Source organism: Aquila chrysaetos, chromosome 17, assembly GCF_900496995.4.
Source record: "Aquila chrysaetos chrysaetos chromosome 17, bAquChr1.4, whole genome shotgun sequence".
NCBI classification, from domain to species: Eukaryota; Metazoa; Chordata; class Aves; order Accipitriformes; family Accipitridae; genus Aquila; species Aquila chrysaetos.
This window is the reverse complement of record NC_044020.1, coordinates 300,742-317,359: the sequence shown is the minus strand read 5'-3', so window position 1 is coordinate 317,359 and position 16,618 is coordinate 300,742. Positions and strand designations below refer to the sequence as shown.

Below are 16,618 nucleotides of genomic sequence, written 5' to 3'. Positions count from 1 at the left end.
ATGGCTAGCAACACTGAATAAACATGAAACAGAGAGCCTGTGACCTGCTTCCCCTTTATTTCAATTAATTTGGCTCAATCACTCCCCAAGAACAAAGCCAGCTCCTGTATACAGACGTGAGGCGCACTCATCCTTTCTTGTTAGCACTGCAAGTATCGTGTTTGAGTATCTTGCCGCTGCACTCAGAGAAAGTTTCTGGAAGTGGCCAGAATCAGCCATTTGGTCCTGGAGGAACCAGAGTGGGCAGATGACCAGGAACCCTCCAGCATCTGCATAGGATTTTTTTTTTTTTTTTTTTTGCCTAATCTAAAATGTGGTATTTCCCCAGTCAGAGGCTTAATCTTGTGTCGGTCTCCCTGGGCTGCAATCTTAACAGGCAATCTTCACAAATGCTGCACCCCTGTCTGGGCAGTTGGGGTAGGCCATGTCTTGCCTAAAACTCCTCCATAGGATGTGCACTGTACGAAGATGAAGCAGTTGAGGGGTTTAGAGTCTGTCTGGCCATTCACTTCCAGTTTATTAGTGCAGGCTCCTCCTCAGGATGGAGCTGTGGATGTAGCTGCCCTTGGGAGAAGGAGAAACATTTCCCTGAGAAACCCTGAGACTTCAGCCTGCTGGAGGAGGGCCTGAGCCCCCTTTCAGCGGGAATTTCCTGCTAGAGCAAGAACAGGATGCAGCTTGCAGCTCGGAGGCACCTGTGACCATCTCCCAACTCAAAAAATGACCTCAACTGAGCATCAGCATCTTCCTGACACCACTCGTGTACAACACACCGGCTCTGCAGTTTTTGGTGCTATACTACAGCAAGGTTGCTGGGGTTGTGTATGGCCAATGGAGGTTTTTGCTCTGCTCTGTAAACTGATACCAGAGGGGTTTTAACACAATGCTAGCATGTATGCTAGGCTGTAGTAGTGCTGGCCTCCAGGATCCTGGCAGCAGAATCGGGCCTGCAAGCAAAGCCTCTCTGCACTGGACCATCATGTCTCCACGAGCTCTTGGTCCTGCGGAGGGTACATGGGAAGGGTGCAGCCCTATTGACAGCCCCTTATTCTAAGCCAAGCTGATTATAGCAAAGGAAAGAAGGTGACCAGGTCTGACCCTTGAGACTAACACCATCATGCATGGGGGGAATCACTACCCTAAGAAGATACTAAAGCATCTGAAGCCCTTCTACAGGTATAACTCAGACAATCTCTGCAGTGGTCAGTGGTACCCAGCTCAAAGCAGCAAAGTGCTCAGGTGTCAGAGCTGACAAAAACTCCAACAGTGGCTGGACTCTGCTTGTATGGCATCTTTCTACAGGAGGATCTCAAAGGGTTTTGCAATCACTGAGGAATTATGCTCTGCGCACCCTTAGGAGGTGGGTAACAAGAATTCCTGCTTTATGCAGACTGAGTAAACATCATCAAGCTGGCACCAGAGGAATGGTCACTCCCCAGCACTGCTGGGCACGCCAGCGAAAGGCACTTGTGCAGTGAAGAGCCACGTGTCCCAGGGTCTCGCAGCTCACCCCGGCACTGACCCACACTCCCATCTGCTGAGCCTCATCACAGGAGGACCGGGCGGAAACCCTCGCTGGGGGCTTGCTGTCTGAGAAGGTGCCAGGGCTGCGCTGGGAGCACCGTGGGATAGAGATACCACATCACCACCCCTGAGGGGTTAATAACAACCGAGAAGCTGTCTCCCGTCTTTAAGCCGCTGATGATCTTCCCGCTGTACACGTCTTGTACCTACAAGAGAGAGATGGTGGCTACCAGGATTTCCACAGACCTTTCATCCTGAGGTTGAGCCATGGTCACTGACATGGCATGGCAGGACAGGGCACAGCAGCGGGCAACAGGAGGGCAACCCAATGGGTGGCTGCCCCTTCGTCCTGGAGGCAGGGAGTGGGAGTCCTTGCCCCCCCCCCCAAAATGCACAGGGTGTCAACAGGGGAAACTGGAAAGAGGAGGATCCAGGTGCCAAGGGGCTGCCCCACCATGCAGTGTGCTAGTGGGGCTCACCTCATACACGGCGTCCTCGGGGAAGTGGAGCTTGGCCAGGCTGGTGGTGTAGCGGAAGGGCATATCCGTCCTCCGGCTGAAGAAGACGAGGGCGCTGGCAGCCTGGGACAGCGGGCGCAGGAACACCTCAATGTGGGTTTTCTCCTAGGGGTGGGAATGGGTGGGTGAGGCAGAGCAGCCGGGACCAGTGCTGGCCCATAACTTCTGACCTTGCCCTGTGGGGCTGCTATGCCAGCAGGTCCCCAGCTCCCACAACTGTCCTGCTCATGTTTCCCTGCATCGCCTCCCTCTCCCTCCTTATTGTGACCCCCTGTGCTGCTCCTGTCTGCTCTCCCAAACACGTCCGCCTTCCCCCTAACCTTGACAATCCTGCGCCCCTGGATTCCCAGGGGGTCCTGGTTGATCTGGATCATCAGGCGGTTCTGCAGGATCTCCTTGGCGCTTGGGGAGATGGTGCGGAGATCCGTGGACATGAGGAGCGGAGCTGCCATCACTGTCCACAAGGCCATTTGGGAGCGGGACTGCTCGTAGCTAAGGCCAAAGTTTCCAATGATGAGCTGGAAGGGAGAGAGGGAAAAGACAGGAGAGGCAGAAAAGGGTTAGAAAGTGGTCTGCTTGCCACACCTGGTGACGCTGCAGCTTGCTGGGGGGAAGCATGCATGGAAAACCTCACACATGATTTGCCTCCCCTCGAGCAGCCTACCACTGCCAGGACATCCCACCTCTGCTAGGTGCTGAGCCATCAGCACACATTCAAATGCACTCACTAACACCCTTCGCTTCACCACTTTCCCCCCTCAGGCTGTGCAGGGAAGGACAGGGACACCTGGACAACAGGACAGGCATACTCAAGCAGTGAAGGGTTTGTTGCAACCACAGGCTTTGCCCTCCGCTAAGCTGTGGAAACATGAGTTTTGCCTCTCTGCAGCAAAAGGGCTCCTGCTCCTGGCGCTCTTCCTTTGCTGGGCCCCTAGAAAGGGATCCCTGGAGAATCCCCATCCCCAGCCAGGGTCAGTGCACCCACCACCCAGCCGCACCATGTCCGGGTCATTCCAGTGGCCAGGACCAGCTGCTGGCTGCAGCACATCCTGGTTTGCAGAGAACCAGTCAAGGATGGAAAGCACGCTGTCCCAGGAGTCCTGGATGTCATCGTAGTTACGCCACAGGTTGCAGACCTCTGCCAGGATGGTGTAGTTCACCTGGAGAGGAGCAGAGGGTCAGGCAAGAGGGAGAAAGGATGGGGTCTGCAAGCTGGGGAGAAGCAGCAGCCAGAAGATGTTTGGTGTTTGCAAAGCACAGGGATGCATAGAAGGGCAACATCGTGTAATGAAGGAGGACAGAGTCACGTCCCACTATGACTGGGCATATCTCAGTATGATAGATGTCTGGCAAAACAACCACAGAGGCTAGGGGGAAATATGATCAGCTGCAAGAATGAGGGCAGCTCAGGATTGACTCAGAAGGTGAAAGACGAAACAAATACATGCAATCAATCCTCAAGAAACATTACTAGAAAGAACATCCTATTTCAAGCACTTAAACCAGACAGGACCTGTCTCAGAAGAACAGACTGTCAGGATCAACCCCACACCAGCTGAGTGGGGTTGGAGAGGGCCTGCCCCAGGTCCTTCTTCCCTCAAGCTCCCATCACCCAGCCATGCTGGGAACCCCAAGTATTCCCAGATGCCTGGCAGGGAGGCCACGTCCCCTGCAGGGACCTGCAGCCCCATCCTACCAGGGGTGGAGCAGTAAGTGGGGTGTAGCACCCCGTTCCTGCAGCTCCAGCAAGAGTTTCCCCAGGGCATAGGGAACACAGGAAACAGCCACTGGATGGGACAACCCTCACCTTTGGGGGGAGCCCCCCCTGATACGCTGGCCAGCTGCAGGAGTAGACGATGGGGCGGCCTGTGGCATTCAAGGCCCTCGCCATTTCTGGGTAGCCTTAGGGAGAGAAGATGACAACTGGTGAAGAGGGCAGCTGGCAGCAGCCTGCGTCCCAGCCCACCCGGCCAGGGGCACCCCAGGCCAGTCTGGCCTCCTGCCTTACTCCAGCTCTAGGGCACCCCAACTCCCCCCTCGTTGCCCAAGAGCTGCAACAGGAGATGCAAGGGAAGAACCAGCTGGCCAAGCATTTCTGTGGACGGCCAGCTGCCCCAACTGAAGCAGCGAGAGAGAAATGCCAGCCGGCCAGAGAGCCTTTACCCTCCGCCTGCTCCTCTCCTGACGAGTAGCACCCATCCAGCTTCAGCATGTCCACACCCCACTCCGCAAATCTCTGGGCATCCTGCTTCACACGGTCCAGCGTGGTGCCCGGGTAGCCCCCGCAGGTGAGGGTGCCCAGGTCACCGTAAATGCCCAGCTTCAGGCCTCGGGCGTGGACCTGCGAGGAGAGGAGAGCTGCAAGGAGGGGTCGAGGGGGGTCTGAGGTGCCTCCCAGGGACCAGACTCCTCCATCCCCTCCCAGCTCTCCCGCCATGGTGGCATGGGTACACAGAGACCCCCGCTGTCCCCAGCAGGCACTCACGTAGTCAGCCAGAGCCTTAATCCCGCTGGGAAACCTCTCGGGGTCTGGAACCAGCCGTCCCATCGCGTCCCGCTTCTTGGCAGACCAGCAGTCATCAATGTTGATATACTCGTAGCCCAGCTCCCTCCAGCCATCCTCTACCAGGCGGTCTGCCATCTCGAAGAAGAGTGTCTCGCTGCACGTCAGGGGGACAGGGACATGGCAGGCTGAGACCCTGCAACCTCCGTGCCCCACCACTTGAGGTAGCCAAGGGGACTTCAGGGCTAACTGGGGGCTCTGGAGGGTCGGTCACCGCAGGGCTGGCCTGTGCCATACGGGGGGTCTCCAGGGCTCCCGTTTAAACCCCGTCTGTGTCCCGTTCATTGATCTCACCAAGGAGAAGCATTTCCCTGACACCCCACAAATCCCAGCCACATCCTTCAGCACCAGGGGCTCTCCGGTCCCAGCACCTGAGCCCCCTGCCTCCCATGGACCGTGCTCCCCGGGGTCCCGCCGCCGCAGGGCTTGCCCCAGGGACACGGATGGTGCCAGAGCCGTCCCGGGCCTGACGTCCGACCCGACCACCCACCCTCTCCTGCCCCGGCATCACCCCCTCTGCCCACCCGGGGCGGACCCCGGACCCCAGCCCGGCGTTCCCAGCAGGTTCCCTCCGGCTGGGGAACACACAGGACAAGTCCTCCTCGCAGGGAGGGGGGGAGGCCGAGCCCCGGGGTGGGGGGCAGACGCTGCGCCGAGCCCCTCCTTGCCAGGGACCCCCCCGGGGAGGGGGGGTGGGGGGTCCCCTCCCGCTCCCCGCCCCGCTGACCTGATGCAGTTGCGGGGGTCCGCCCGGCAGTCCACGTTGCAGCGGAACCTCTCCCAGGCCAGCCAGCCCATGGGGGGGGGTGAGCGCCAGCCCGTTCTCCAGGGCCGCGGAGGGCAGAGCCAGAGCCAGGGCCAGGGCCAGGGCCAGGGCCAGGGCCAGCCCGCCCAGCGCCGCCGTCCCCATCGCTGCCGCCGGGGCACCGAGCGCCTCCCGTCTGCCCCCGCCCGGCCCGGCCCGGCCCGGCCCCGCTCACACGGAGTCGCCCGCATCACCTGACCGCCCGCCCCCGCCTCCCGCCCGGCCCGGCGCCGCAGCCGGCCGCGCTGCGCGCCGCCGGTACCGCAGCCCCTTGCCGCTGCACCCCACTGGTATCGCCCCCCCCATCGGTATTGCACCCCATTGCCGTTGCACCTCACCGCTGCCGCGCCCCATTACCGGCACCCCGGCACCCCACGGCTGCTGCACCCCAATAGTTACACCGGGAGGGGGAGGAGGGGGCTGGCTTTAGCCCCCCCCCCCCCGAGGGGGGAGCCCAGGGGTACCCGAAGGGGTGCGGGAGAGAGCGGCAAGGAGGGCGAGGGGAAAAAACAGCAGACGAAGGAGGGGAGGGAGGAAGGGGGGAGGGAGGGAGGAAGGGAGGGCGAGGAGAAATCCACCGCACGGGACGCGGCAGGCGGCTGCCCCGCACCGCCCCTCCGCGCCGCCGAGCAGGAAGGGCCCGAGGTGAGCCGGGGCCGGGCCGGGGCCCGCCGTCCCGCCGCCGGGGCGAGGCGCCGGGCGAGGGGCGGGGGGCGGCGGGGCCGGGGAGGCGGCGGCGGCGGGAGCGGGCGGCGGCCGGGGGGGAGCGGGCGGCGGAGCCGGGCCGGGGCCGCGGGGGTCCGCAGGCAAAGACACAGAGAGAGGCACGCACACAAAGACATTCGGCCCAGCTGCGCGCACACAGACACACGGACACAAAGGCGCGGCCACCCACTCCCGGCCCGGGACCACCTCCCCAGATCACCCCCCCCAGGGCTGGCGGCCACCCCGGCTCTCCTCAGCCGCAGTACGCGGGGCTGGAGACCCCTCAGGGTGCGGCGCCGAGGGCGAAACACCCGCCGGGACCAGCGTTTCCTTACGTCCGATGGGATCTTTCTCCATTTTCCAGCTGGGGTCCGGGCCCCCTCGTCCTTGGCCCTGCCCTGCTGGGGGAGAGGGGCTCCGGGAGCGGTACTGGTGGTTCCTCGGCAGCGGGGAGCTTCCTCCACCCGGATCTGGCTGGGGAGCAGCGTCTGTGGTTTGTTTTCTGCGTGTTTCTGTATGCGAGGTCTTAGCGGCTGGACATCCATTTGCAGTTGTAGAATAGCAGAGGCCGCGCTCGCTGCGTCCTTCTGCGGGACCCGCCGGCTTGCCGAGTCACCTGCCACAGGGCCTCCATAGATGGGCCTACTACAAAAGCTCTTTTTGGGTTTTTTTAATAAAACCGAACCAAACCCACAGGAGCCAAAAAACAAACCCACAGGAGCGCTGCCCTGAGCCGGGAAGGGGCTCAGGCTTCAAAGCCAATGCAAGTGCCACCGGTTCTGCCACCCTGGTTTCTAGAGCCACCTGCCTGCAGTGCCTGGCCCTGGCCGCTCCTGTGCGCCAAGGGCCCCAGCTTCCTGGGGTGGGAGCGATGCAGCTCTTTGCTCTTTCAGTCCCAAGCTGTCCTGGTTTGTGACTCCCTCTCTGCCACCCTTCTTCTGACCAGGGATGGGGCTCGGCACGGTGAAGCTTCGGAGGCCCTCGGCAAGGGAGCAGCCTGCCCAAGGAAGACGGCGAGCGGTTGCAGTCTGACCCGCACAGCCGGTACGGCACCTCGCACCCCACTGCTGGTTAACCTGCCAGGGCTGGGGGTGTTGCTGCCAGGAGGGCTGGGTGGTCCTGCATGGAGCAAGGGAGCGGGGAGAGGGTGCTCAAACAGAGGTCCCAGAGCCCTTGGGTCTGAAAACACCCTCCTTCTGCCCTATAATAAAGAGCGAAATGAATGCCTCGCAGGCGCAAAGGCAAATTTCTTTGATGCGCCCCATAAAAAAACAGGAAAGTAGGTCACTCGTGGAATAAGAAACGAAGCAGCAGTGTTGTCATCCCCAGAGAAGGCAGGTGTTTCGGTGGTGGGGCTCTGGTGATGACCTCCTCTCTGCAGCAGCAAGGAACCAGCCTACCATTTGCAGGGGTTCTTGCTGGGTTAGATGCTGTCCTGCAGCACTGGCTGCTGGAGTCGGGGCTGCTTTTCGCCACAGCGGGCTCGGGGCAGGATCAGGCCTCTCCTGGCGGGGCAGGTGAGATGTTCCTCACCCGGAGACAACTTCCCCCTCTTTTCCTCTGCTCCTAAGCAGGGCGATGAAGCTGAACGAGCGGAGTGTGGCCCACTACGCCACCTGTGACTCGCCTGCCGACCACGCTGGCTTCCTCCGCAAGCGGGTGGAGCGGCACCACCACCATGCCCACCACCACCACGCCACCTCCTACCAGCGCCGCTGGTTCGTCCTCAAGGGCAACCTCCTCTTCTACTTTGAGGAGCGGGAGAGCCGGGAGCCCGTGGGGCTGGTGGTGCTGGAGGGCTGCACCGTGGAGCTGTGCGAGGCCGCCGAGGAGTTCGCCTTCGCCATCCGTTTCGATGATGCTGGTGCCAGGGCTTACGTGCTGGTGGCTGACGGGCAGGCTGCCATGGAGGCCTGGGTGAAGGCACTCTCACGGGCCAGCTTCGACTACATGCGGCTGGTGGTGAGGGAGCTGGAGAAGCAGCTGGAGGAGGCCTGCAAGAGCTTGGCTGCTTGCCGCAAGTCTCCGCGGAGGTCCTCCTCCTCCGGCAGGAAGAGGCACCTCTCCAACCCCGCTTTGCTGCCTCTCCAGGAGAAGCCTGCTGTCCTGGAGAATGGTTACTCCACGTGGGGTAGTGGTGGTGGTGTCCCCACAGGGTCTGCCTGCCCCGACCGTGACGGGGGGCACATGAAGCCCCCGCCGCTGCCTCCACGCCGGCGCTCGGCCACCAGCGGCGCCGCGGGTTCCCCAGCACCCGGCCTCTCACCAGCCATGCCAGAGAGCCCGGTATCACCGGAGACGGCCTGCTTCTCCAAGCTGCACAGCTGGTATGGGCAGGAGATCGCGGCCCTGAGACGGGAGTGGCAGGAGAGGCAGAAGAGGGGACACCCGTGACCGGGGCCACGGGGCGCAAGCCACCGGCCAGCCGATGCCCAGCAGCCTGTCTCCCACGTGGGAAGAGCAAAGCGAGCGACACTGCTTGCCCCCTGCCCTGGTCGGTGGCTGAGTGTGTGGTGCATGTGTGCTTCACAGGGCGTGTGGGAGGGACCCGGGTCTTCCCCAAACCTCACATTTCATTTCCATGACGCTTTATACAGCTGGAGAGTGTATAGTACCAGGGGAGCTGCCTTTGAACTCTCTTCTGCTGGTGATACGAGGTGTGGAGGGGGCCCAAATCGGCACGTATGCAACAAACCTCATCCAGTGGCTTGGGCCCTTGCCGTCCTGGCGTGGTGGACACTAGGTGCTTCATCACCCGCCTCTCCTTCACCACTTTTTTTTGGTTTTGTTTCTCAGTGTGGAAGTTTGCACAGGTCAGCGTTTATTATTGTCTGTGGTCTTGCACCAAAGCCCTTCTGCCTTTGCTCTTTCACTGCAGATAAGGCTGGACTCTTAGGAAATGCCTCCGATGAGCCACTGGCCCTGGCAGGTGCCTCCAGCCTTGTGCCTCTCTCGCCACAGGACAGACAAGAGCCGCCATGGCTGTGGCTGGCCCAGCAGCCAAGGCAGCAAACACCGGGCTCTCATGTTGTCGATTTTTTTTACTTTCATCTGCACTAGCCCTCCTCCCTGCTAAATCCCTCAGGATGTGGATTTCACAGGCTTGCATCCATCTCTTGGGGCACCTGAGCTCAGCAGCAAGGCTGAAATGGAGACACCGAGCATGATCTGAAGCAACAGTGAGGAGCAGGAGCTCCGCAGGGCTGATCTGGACTCTGTTGAGTGGCAGCCAAGCCTGTTAATATCTCCAGCTCAAGCCTTCCGTGTTCCAAAACAGGGACGCTAAAGCCTCTTTGCCTGGCCAGGGGTGAATTTCTCAGCCTCTGTGCAGACTGTATCTCCTGCAAAGTGCCATATAGGGCTCAGCCAGCTCGTTGGGCAGCTTGCCCGAGATGGCGTCCAAAGCTGCACTCTTGCAGGGCCTCTCTCACTGTCGTGGCTCTGCCCAGCTCCTGGCAGAGCCATGCAGTCAGAGGAGAGGCTGCAGAGGAGTGGGGAGGAGGAGAGGGCTGGTCCCAGGAAGAGAAGTGAAGGTGTGGGAGTGAGTTACAGGTAGCACTGACTGCTTGTCAGCAGTGTCTGGGCTTGCCTCTCTAGCGTCAAAGCCATATCGCTGCCTTCTACCAAAGCCAGCGCCTGACCTACCGGCGCTTCCCTCTGGTTTCACGTCAGCATCACTCGGCTGATCTCCGTAGCGTGTCCCATCCTCCCAGCAGGCAAGGAGGGCTGCAGGGAGGCACGCCTGTCGCCTCGCTACAGAAACGGACTTGTCCTTCAGTAGGTCAGGAACCTTGCCCACGAGGCAGATGGTACAAGTAGGTGGGTGCTGAGTCCAGGGACTGGAACACCCTGGAGATGGCATTTATAAATCTTCTCCCTTATCCTCTTGGCAAGGGCTGTTTTTCAGAGCAGAAAAAATGGGTGAAGCAGTCTTTTGCTTCCTGTCTAACAGTGTTAAACCTGTTTTTATTGCCCTGTTTTATTAAGGAGCCTTGCTAGGAAAGCAAGAGGTCATTCCAGGTAGTGACTGGTAGGAACCTATTTGCTTTTCTGGAGTTAAACACACTCAGCTTAATACTTTGCAATAGCCAGTAGAGATTGCCAATGCAGAAATCAAATTATTTCCATTAACTCTTGGTGCCTTTGAAAATATATCTCTGGTAGTTTTGGATAACGAGCTTCCAGCCTTCTGCCTAATTATGGCTCGATGGTATATTACAGGAAATCAGATCTTACAAATATGACTTTGGGCAGTGGAAGTGTAACCTTCACATATGAGTGATGCAATCCAGGTCTCTCCAGTTCATGCCTGTATTTCTTCACAGCAAGGATCTTTGAGTTTGGAAGGATTATTTTTGTTCTCCTTTTTAAGTGAAAACAGTTTGGAAAAAACAGGAGCATGTGGCCACAGGCCAGTGCCCAGGCTCTGTCAGGAGCCCAGCTGGCTGGACTTACAGGCCAGCTCTGGCTCCCTACCTGCTGCTTAAATTGTTCAGGGCTGCAGCATTCCCGGCTGGGAACCTGTCCCCTTCCCCGTGCTGGGGCAGCAGCTTCAGGGCATGGCAGCACCTGGTGCCTCCTCGCTCTGAGCATGGGTATTTTGGGGCCAGGGTCAGATTTGGCAAGCATTTTTCTGTGGGTTTGTGGTTTTTTTTTTAAAAGGTAATACAGAGAGAAGAATATTCCTGATGACTTACATAAGGCAGTTTGACGGTAAAGATTTAACTTCCAAGATAAATCAAAATGTAATGGCAGTTCCTACATAATACCCAAGAATCGGGAGTGACTTGAAAGGGAAAATAAATTATCAAAGCCAGTTCTGTCAGTACTGAAACAGTATTATTCATTTAAGGGCAGTTTCACTTTTAAGAAGCTTAGTTTGTTTTAATAAGCCAGGATTGTGCTAGTAACACTACTAAAGAGCTTATATTTAATGCTTTAATCTGTCCCATTCAAACGCCACAATTTCCACACTACCTGCCTTTGCGTTAGTACATATCCCAACTAAATCCTAAATCCTGCAAATGAGGAGCTGCACTCTGCTTTCTGTCTGATCGCATTTGGCGTAATTTTGTGTTTTATTCTGCAGCACCGAGAAGAAAATGGCTGAATCCTGAGCAGTATTTGTGCTCGGCCCAGCTGTCCATGCCTGGGCCTTTGCTAGGTCTCCAAAGCACTGCGTGACTTTGGATGTGCTTGGTCAGGGCTTCCTCGCCAGCTCGCTCACATAGACCGGATGGCCCTTTTGTGAGTAAAAAGAGCCATAACTGGAGCCATGCCCAAGTTTGTATGGGAGTACAGTTTTTTTAATGACCACTGCTGCTTGCTTCATTAGGCAGGAAGCACCTGGTTGCTCTGCCACCTCCTCTGAGATGGAGGCTATCAAACCAGCTCGGCTGAGCATCGGTTGTGCTGGCAGCGCCTTTGAAGCAGCCCTGAGGCAGAAGGTCGGGATTTCAGCTTCCTGAGATGATTGCACATGCAGCTGGCTAATGGAGCGTCCTCTCTGTTGTCTGCAGGCAGAGATCATTACAGGAGAAGCAGAGAGTTTTCACTGCACATTGTCCCCAACAGCAAAATAAGGCTGATGATGATTGCCACATACTGTTTTTCTCCGGTTGTTCAGGTTTGGACTGTTTCACCTCCTGCCTTCACTTTCCCTTACTATTTTTTAAAAACAGAAAATGTCTGGGCAGCACAAAACAGGTTCCCTAGCAAAGGGGGAGCTGAACACTAAAGCTGAATGGCTACTTTTCTTAAAGTACTGAAGTCAAATCCTTTTCTAAGAATTTTCTTTAGTATAATAAAGCAAAAGTGATGAGAGAAAAATGCTTGAATCTGAATGTTTGAATTTAAAAGAGATTGAAGCCTGAAAAGAGGGAGGGAGATTCTGACACGGAGCCGTTGTAAGCTGCACCAAGGGCTCCCAATCCTGTTAAAATAGTTGATGAAATCCTTCCATTTTTCCGAGGCCGAGTTTTCAGATTCAGGCCTGTAATGTATTGTCATGCACAGTGTAATGCACATTTATCTTTTTAGGAAACAACTGTGGTGATGTTTTCCACTGAATGCAGGTCCTGGCGATAAGAGTAACCTAAAGATTTTACCCGTAGCCACCCCGAGCCATTTGGTGGACATTCATGACCAAGGTTGGACATTTTCCGTTGCAACAGCTACCACATTAATAGTTTGGGGGTCGGTGACCCCCTCCCAGTCCTACCCCTCTCAACTGCCTTTGCACAGAAACTTAATAAGCCCCACTGGAACGCACGGGGCACGCGTGGAGTCCCCGCATCGGGGGCACCTCTCACCAGCACCAAGCGTGTTCTGCGACCAGCGCGGTGACCAGGCAGCGCCCACTGTGGAAGCGTTCCCGCCGCCTGAGCAGCTTCTGCTTTGGGCAGACGGACTGTTCTTCTTCCAAGAGGTGGTTTCACACGCGCCTTTGTTTTACGCGCGGGACTTGCATTAGGGCCTTTCAAGACACCGTAAACGTTTGTATTTCAGGCCGCGAGGCCCACTAAACGGGTTTCCTTTGTAGCCCGTAGGCTGCCAAGGGCCGTGGCGCACCCCCCGCGCACCCGGGCCATTCCCACCCTGCCCCTTCGTGGGCTCACCCGGCCCGGCCTTCTCCTGCCGAGCCTCTGCGCCCTTCGGCGGGGAAGGGCTGCCCGGTTCCCGTTCCCGTTCCCGTTCCCATTCCCGTTCCCTTCCCCTCCGGGCGGCGGGGCAGGCCCCGGGGGGAGCCGGGGGCGAGGCCGGGCCTGGCGGCCCCGCCTCGCGCACGCGCACTGGCGGCCTCGCTCCTCCCGCTCAAGCCTCGCGAGAGCCGGAGGCCCGTGCGCCGCGGGGGACGCCTCGGTTCGGCCGTGACGGGAGCCCGGCGAGGGGCGGGAGGATGGCAGCGGCGGGCGGGCGGCTCCTGGCGGCAGCCGCGGCTTACTCGGGGCGAGCGGGCCGGGGCAGGCCGCGCCGCGGGCCGGCCGTGCCGCTTGCGCCCTCCCGGAGCGCCACCGTCACCCGCAGCGGTGCCATTTTGCCCAAGCCGGTTAAGGTGAGCGAGGGGCGAGCCGGTGGGGGCGGCAGCCAATCGCGGCGTGGCGGATGGCAGCGGTGGCCAATCGGTGCGGGCGCAGCTGCTGCGGGCGGGGCGGCGGGAGCGAGTGACAGGTTCTAGGCTAATGAGCGGAGCGGCTGTGGGCGGGGCGGGGGTGCGGAAGCGCCCGCCTGCGGGAGGGCGACGGGCCCCGGGCTGCCCGTTTCCCGCCGAGCCGGCGGCGGTCGCTGCGCCGTGAGGAGGAGACGAGCGCCCGCCTGTACGCAGCCGTTTCTCACCGGCAACCGCTCTCCCTGCCTAAGCCACTGGGCAGGCCCCGCGCCCCCCGCGGGTTCCTCCTCTCCCGGTGCCGGAGTTTCTGTACAACAGAGCGCGATGCGGTGGCCGGTGGTTTGGCAGGAGGGACGGCGAACTGTGCTTCCCGCTGCCGCTGCGCGCCTGTGGAGCCGGGAGGGAGTACGTGGGTTCAGCCAAGTGCAGCTTGCTGGTAAAGATCAGTCTGTTCCTCGCAGACGCCCTTCGGCCTCCTCAGGGTATTCAGCGTTGTGATCCCCTTCCTGTACGTTGGGACTCAGATCAGTAAGAACTTCGCAGCCCTACTTGAAGAACATGACATCTTTGTCCCAGAGGATGACGACGACGATGATTAAAGGGTATGTCATTAACGTCGCCAGCAATTTTAATTATTTGTGCGTCCTGTTTGGCTTGGGGCAGGGAGGAGAATCTCAGACTAGGAAATACAGACAGCAACAGCTTGAAAGGTGCATTTGCAGTTAAACACGCAGACACAGTATTGCTTCTGGCTATGAACTTTTCTGCTTTTTTATACCAAAGTAGGCCAGACTGGTGTATGAATGTGAAATCTCCACAACACGCGTTTGTTAAGAGATCAGAATAAACTGATGGTGTTCTAGATCTTGTCATTTGAATCAGAAATAAACTGTAGTCAGTGAGGGTCTATACTGCAGACAAAAAAGAGGGACTTCAGTGGTACTATGTTATGCATCCAAAGAAGGCCAACAAAGCCAGTGAAGGGTCTGGAGCACAAGTCTTATGAGGAGCGGCTGAGGGAACTGGGGCTGTTTAGCCTGGAGAAAAGGAGGCTGAGGGGAGACCTTATCTCTGTCGACAACTACCTGAAAGGAGGGTGTAGCGACGTGGGGGTCAGTCTCTTTTCCCAAGTAGCAAGCAATAGGACAAGAGGAAATGGCCTCAAGTTGTGCCAGGGGAGGTTTAGATTGCATATTAGGAAAAATTTCTTCACTAAAAGGGCTATCAAGCATTGGAACAGGCTGCCCAGGGAAGTGGTTGAGTCACCATCCCTGGAGGTGCTTAAAAGACATGTAGACGTGGTGCTTAGGGACACGGTTTTGTGGTGGACTTGGCAGTGTAGGGTTAACAGCTGGACTCAATGATCTTGAGCATCTTTTCCAACATAAATGATTCTATGATTCTATTCTACCTGTTTACCTGTTTAAAAGTCTTCTGCTAACTCACAGAATAACTATTTTAAAAGAGAATCACTTATTGGTATGAAATTCTGATACAGAGGTGGACAATTTAAGAGAATTCCAGAACCTGTCAGAACAAACAGTCTGGTGGCTGTTACAACACTGACCGCTGGAGTAGTTGGACCAGTCAGACTCACTGGATAAAGGAAGAGCGGAAATAATTTACCTTTATCTGCAGTACACTACACTACACTTTTCACCATTTTATGGTATTCCATTTGGCTTGCCCTTGTGTAAAGATTTGAGTTTGGGTGTATTTGATTCTTTATAGACCAAAGAAGCTGTTTTAAAGACATTGTTGTAAATAGTGTTGTTGTAAATAGTGTTGCTTTATAATCAGTTTGGTAGATGTATTCCATTTGATAACGGGATTTTCCAGCATGCGCTGTGCAGCTAAAAACAAGGAATTAAAAGACTGTAAAGACTGCAATGGCCTGTTAGAAACTCCTTTTATGTAAACCCCCATTGTGTGTGGTTCGGGGGGAGGGTATGGACTGGAGCTCAGTACAGTGTATCTATCTGAAGAGTAACAGCTTATTATTCTATTTGCAGAACCATAATGGAAGAACAGAAGGGAGAAAACCATTGACAAAGCAATGGTTCCAACATGTCACCTGTGTTTTGTCCTTCCTGAACGGGACAGGGGGCTCTGTATCCCCTTTGCCAGCGAGTGTCCTGCGCATGTCTGTATGACGGAAATCTGTAGATCAGGGTTGAAGGAAGTGCTTGATAGGCTCTGCATCCTTGCACCTGCAGGCTCTCCTCATCAAAGACTGCTTGGGATTCCTTTTATTAGCAGTACGGGAAACAATTAAAGATGAAGAGATTGAGATGTATGACTTTGGTCTCATCTTCTTATAGATGATGTGCCTATGTCCTAGCATTTCTGTCTTAACCTTTCTACCGCCGTACATCTGTTCCAGTAAGGAGGCGCTCTTCCTATTTATTTCCTCCTATTAGTACTGAATTATAGAAAGGACTTATCTACAGTACATTTCAGGAATCCTAGAGGAAGCAGCAGCCCCCTTAAAAGAATGGAGTGCATATTGACACTGGCACTGCAGTTCACATAACACTGATTTACAACCTAGTAGGTCTATCTCATGGAGACTATATCATTAATTTAATCTCATGGAGGATTAAATACAGTATTATCATTGCAGAGTTAAAAGTTTTGAGTAGTTTTGGTAGAAGGTTAAGATCATGAGAGGCAAACTAACTCGCGGATGTGTTTTATAGCATTTAATCTCTGAACACTCCGGCTCCAAGTACCTAGTATTTTCTAGGTGGTTCAGTAGTTTCTTCTGTATAAGCCCTAATATATTTATTTTCTCAACTGTATATGAACTTCAACTCTTCTTTACATAGAAGTGTTTACTATTGCAATTAAATCTTTGTATAATAGACTTAAAAGGTCTTCTCTACTGCTGGGGCATGCATAGAGTACCTTCAGTCACATCAGAGCAGCTGGTTTTTGGTTTGGTTTTTTTTGGTTTTTTTTTGTTTTTTTTAATTTTTTTTTTTAAGCCAGCATTGCCCTGGTGTCTCATGGTTTCTGGTCACTAGAGCTGGCTTCTTTTCTTGACTGCCCACTTTCCCCTTCAGTATTCACATAGCTGTTAAAGAGTTTCTTTTAATGTTGCACACATTAGCACAGCATATAGTTCAAACAGCCACATTTGCTCCCTTATTATTTGACGCTGCTTTTGATGTTTGCTCTGTAACTCTCCAGCATGGGTACTGAGAGCAAAGGGAGCCTGCAATCCAAGTAGCCCCAAAAGCTGTAGCTGAATGCAGCTGGCAGGTTCTTGAGTCACTCTGAGTTGCCCCCTCCTTCCCCAAAGCTGCCTGAGAAGGGGTTGCTCCAGCTCATCTGCTCTTGGGAGCCAAACATATCCCTGCTCATGTTTTCTATACTACCAAATTCCTTATCAC

At 56.1% G+C, this 16,618-nt stretch overlaps 3 protein-coding genes across 4 annotated transcripts; 2 read left to right on the top strand and 1 right to left on the bottom strand.

Moving 5' to 3' along the window:
* Positions 1 to 35: 35 nt before the first annotated feature.
* Positions 36 to 5,600, bottom strand: NAGA (alpha-N-acetylgalactosaminidase). The gene is given in 9 exon segments (XM_030041255.1): positions 36 to 1,730; positions 2,004 to 2,147; positions 2,363 to 2,560; positions 3,041 to 3,202; positions 3,850 to 3,944; positions 4,206 to 4,383; positions 4,528 to 4,702; positions 5,333 to 5,409; positions 5,411 to 5,600. Coding segments are annotated over 9 exon segments (1,317 nt in total). The 5' UTR covers positions 5,516 to 5,600; the 3' UTR covers positions 36 to 1,547.
* Positions 5,601 to 5,975: 375 nt separating this feature from the next.
* On the top strand, positions 5,976 to 11,938 carry PHETA2 (PH domain containing endocytic trafficking adaptor 2). 2 transcript variants are annotated; one of them, XM_030041297.2, is made up of 3 exons: positions 5,976 to 6,055; positions 7,062 to 7,159; positions 7,690 to 11,938. In XM_030041297.2, exon 3 carries the CDS (start codon positions 7,694 to 7,696, stop codon positions 8,507 to 8,509), a length of 816 nt encoding a protein of 271 aa, XP_029897157.1. In that variant the 5' UTR covers positions 5,976 to 6,055; positions 7,062 to 7,159; positions 7,690 to 7,693; the 3' UTR covers positions 8,510 to 11,938. The 2 variants fall into 2 exon arrangements, with proteins under 2 accessions (XP_029897157.1, XP_029897158.1); XM_030041298.2 differs by having other exon boundaries at positions 7,687 to 11,938.
* Positions 11,939 to 12,921: 983 nt separating this feature from the next.
* SMDT1 (single-pass membrane protein with aspartate rich tail 1) lies at positions 12,922 to 15,513 on the top strand. Its single transcript, XM_030041236.2, has 3 exons — positions 12,922 to 13,169; positions 13,685 to 13,825; positions 15,236 to 15,513. Exons 1-2 carry the CDS (start codon positions 13,014 to 13,016, stop codon positions 13,820 to 13,822), a joined length of 294 nt encoding a protein of 97 aa, XP_029897096.1. The 5' UTR covers positions 12,922 to 13,013; the 3' UTR covers positions 13,823 to 13,825; positions 15,236 to 15,513.
* The last annotated feature ends 1,105 nt before the right edge of the window (positions 15,514 to 16,618 follow it).